This window comes from Pygoscelis adeliae, unplaced genomic scaffold, assembly GCF_000699105.1.
Source record: "Pygoscelis adeliae isolate BGI_AS28 unplaced genomic scaffold, ASM69910v1 Scaffold105, whole genome shotgun sequence".
Lineage (NCBI taxonomy): Eukaryota > Metazoa > Chordata > Aves > Sphenisciformes > Spheniscidae > Pygoscelis > Pygoscelis adeliae.
In genome coordinates, this window is record NW_008824807.1 from 1115222 (window position 1) to 1118916 (window position 3695).

The 3695-nt window shown below is 43.2% G+C and overlaps 1 protein-coding gene across 1 annotated transcript in view; it reads left to right on the forward strand.

The window, feature by feature from the left end:
* Positions 1–3695, forward strand: part of MTHFD1L (methylenetetrahydrofolate dehydrogenase (NADP+ dependent) 1-like) — a 157618-nt gene that overhangs the window by 9318 nt on the left and 144605 nt on the right. The window contains exon 6 of the mRNA XM_009324158.1: positions 174–298. Within this exon, the coding sequence (XP_009322433.1) occupies positions 174–298 (125 nt within the window). The remainder of the gene's footprint in view (positions 1–173; positions 299–3695) is intronic.

Genomic DNA, 3695 nt, shown 5'->3' on the forward strand with positions numbered 1-3695 from the left:
GCACACGGCGCTGGCCTGTCGTCAGCCGCTTTGCTGGCTCTTCTGGAGGGCTTTGATAGTGGGTAAAGGGGGGGGGAGTTCGCGTAGACGCTCCAGCTCTGCGGCCCGCTGGAGCCTGATGCTAGCACCTTTGCAGCCGAGGGCGGCTGAACGACTTGCCCCGTGTCGCGCAGGTGGAAAGACCGTGCTGCTGGTGGGAGCCGGCGGGGCGGTGGGCGCCGCCTTGCACTGCATGCTGCAGAGGGAGGGAGCGGCGACCCTGAGCTGCCGGTGGAAAGCCCCTCAGCTGCAGACCAAGGTGAGCACTCTTCTGTCTGCCCAGTTCCCCGGGGGTCATCGGGCATCCCTGTCGGCTGCCCGCGTGGCACTGCTCCCCCTCGCTGCCATTCCCGAGAGGGAGACTCATCATTTCAGTCACAGGTGGCACTGGAGCTGGCTAGTAGCCAGCGTGAGTTAGGATCTTTTCTCTTCTTCCTGCTTGCGCAGAAATGGTATTCAGGCAAACAGGGGCCTCTACCGGAATGTTACACATGTAGCAGCAGCTGCTATAACTTCATTATTTTGCACTGGTAGCTGTGAGAGAAAGAATTCACGGGTACAGTTTAAAACAAATGCGTTGGGTCTCCCTTTTTCTTTCCCTCAGTGCGAGAGATGCCCGCTTTCTTTTTGTCCTGTGATATAGTCACCTGTATGAAATTACATTCGTTGAATTTGCGTCTTAAAGGTTTGCAAATTCTGCCTCTTTTGGGACAAGGAGGATCACAATCTTTATCTTTGAAGAAAACTGTAAAAGGATACAGAGAAATTCAGGAGCCTTAATTCGAAGGATTTAGTTTACACGGTCTTCCTGGTTGCTTTCTGCAGAGCTCTGAACAACAACTTAGAAGCTGGTACAACTTCCTGTCAAACTTCCCAGTTTGTTCCTTAATCCCACATCTCATAGAATAATACAGCTGGGAGTGTGTTGTCCTTTGGGCACGTGCAGAGGGGTTCCTAACTTGGTCCGTGGCACAGACCCCAGGTACTCCAGCAGCTGTTTCCAAGTCGCTGAAGGGGTGAGGTGCAAGGGTCAGCCCTTGTGTTATATTTGATAGCACATGCCACAAGGTGGCAGCCAATGCAAAATGATAGTGTCAAACCTCTGGGTTTTGAAGGCAAGGATAGGAGGAGGAAATAAGTTTAAGCAGCTGTGATAGTTAGAAAGTTCTCTGGCAAACCTGTGTTTTCACAGCTGCGGATATTTTTGTCAGGCTTGTCTCAGCTCTATGCTTTAAGTGACTGACAGTACTTAGGAAATACATGCCTCTCTCAGAGATGGGAGAACTGTGAACTTGATACTAGCCATGTCTCATTCTTTAATTATTTCTCATTGCTTGGGGTTGTGCTAGAGGACTGCTTTGGGCTGGATGGGGTGGGTGGCCAGAGGTGTTTCCACTGGTTCACAGCAAAAGACTTGGACCAGGCCACAGCTGCTTGCGCAGTGCTGTCGATATGCTGGAGAGAGATCCGTTTCCTCCATCCAGATGCTTTCCGATAATCATGCTTTGCTTTTTGGCATTCCCCGTAGCTTACCTCTCGCAGCAGGTCACTGATGGGAAACAGAATAGGAGGCCTAAGCAGGAGGCAGTTTGAGGCTTTGCACATCAGTCTTCCCAAATTCATTTTAACTTTTGGCAGTAAAGGAGTTTCTGCTGTGCCTGGAGGGCTAATCAGCAGAGCTCGGAGGAAACCTGCCTTCATCGTCTGTAAGCCTGGAGCAGCGTGTCACCAGTAACCCTCAGAGCGCGGCTTAACCTGTCTGGATGTAACTCTGTTATAGTTAACTCCAGCTCCTAGATGAAATCTAATGCATGCAGGGAAAACTGACCTGTTTCATATTCCCAGAAGCCGGAGAGTCTGGTTTCCTATTGGACAACGAGGCACTGTTCTCTTGTGGCAACCTGTATTTGAAGTACAATGTTGTTAGATAACATGATTATAGCTAATGATACGAGTTTGTTTTCCCTTGCTTGTTCGAAACACTGATTAACTAAAAACAGTTTAAAGGCTCACAAGGTTTCTTGTCTTGAGTATTTTTTTTATTTGAATTTCAAGTCAGAAAACATGTTAGTAGATGTCAAGGTTTTTCCAAGACTTGGAAGAATTAATTCATATTTTGTTTTTACTGCACAATACACTGACTTTAGACATGGCTATACACTTTTTCTCCTTCCTCTGAATGTGATTCCTCTACAGTAACAGTCTGTGTGCTGTTGTTTGGAAGTATAACCTACAGTAGAATAATAACTTCACTTACAAAGTGAGGGATGAACTTAGGAAGAGTATGAGCTTCTCATTGGGATGCATTTGTTTTGCAATATATGCCAGGAAAGGAATAATTGAGCTTAAGGGTAGGTGTACCTTATTTGTCTTAATCCATTGGCCAGGCCCATTTGCACTGAAGCACTAATCCCGATGTTAATGATGTAATGCCTTTCTTAAGCGGATAGTACATTACCTTTGACTAGCTCTGCTGATTTGTTCTTCTTTTCAAAGGATAGCATAACAACAACTGTTTTCTTTAGAAATTCAATCAATTTAAATGAGACACACAACACTAACGTTTTAGGTTTTTTCGGGTCAGGTTTTGTATTGCTATGGACTTGTTATTGCTTCTTTTACTCATGCACTTTTGCAAAAATATTTTGAAAATGATCAAGAGGAAGGTATGTTTTAGTCTAACAATGTAGAGGTAGCTCTGCTGACAAACAGCATGATACCATCTGACTTAGTGTGCTCCTTTAAAGCAAGTCTTTTCTGTCCTATGGCAGGAAAAGGGAATAAAATAAATAATGGTACATTTTAATTTCCTTGCTTTGACCTGCATGAATAATGGACACACTTTGCATGTTCTTTTCCCTCCCCACTTCATATTTTGTTAAGATGAACAGATTATTAATGTTTCTTTTTTTTCCATTTTGGGTTTGCTTGAGTTTAGTTATTAAAAATAATTATCATGGCACAGCTGAGCCATGTCCTTCAACACTCTTGAGCTTCCTGGGTTTTCAAATAAAATCCAAATGAAAGAAAGCAGTGTATTTCAGAAGGTTCTTGTACAGCTGTGCATAGTTGCCATGAAGAAATGCTGTTCTTTTTGCATTGATATGTTGGATGTAAAATAAATTACGAAGTAAGAGATAAAGACTTCAGCATTTTGGTGGAAATAAGTAAGATGTTATCATTCTGTTAAGCTTTGTGTAGGTAACTCTTCAAACCACAATCACTGCAGAGTACCTGAAGAATGACCCAGTGACATACTTGCAGGAACATCTCACTTGTCACTCAAAAATGGGACTACCCAAAAGTCAATTCAGCGTTACAGGTGAAGAATGGGAACTGACGTGCTTAATCCTTTATTATGTTAGAATTAGACTTTCTAGTTTGAAAGAAGGTTATCAAATAGATTCAAATTGAAAAATACCGATTATTTTCTTGCCAAAACGTGGATAATACTTAGTACCTATGAGGAAATTGAATTTCGTTTCAGTTGTCTCAATTCAGTCAGTCACGATTTCAGCACATCGTCTTACATGTAGTCTGTATGTGAACCACATTATGCCTGTTTTAAGAGAGCTGCTATCCTACAATTTTGTTGCAAAAGAACTGAAAACCAGTCTATCTAGGAATAATTAGGAATGGAACACTTGTTTGTAAAA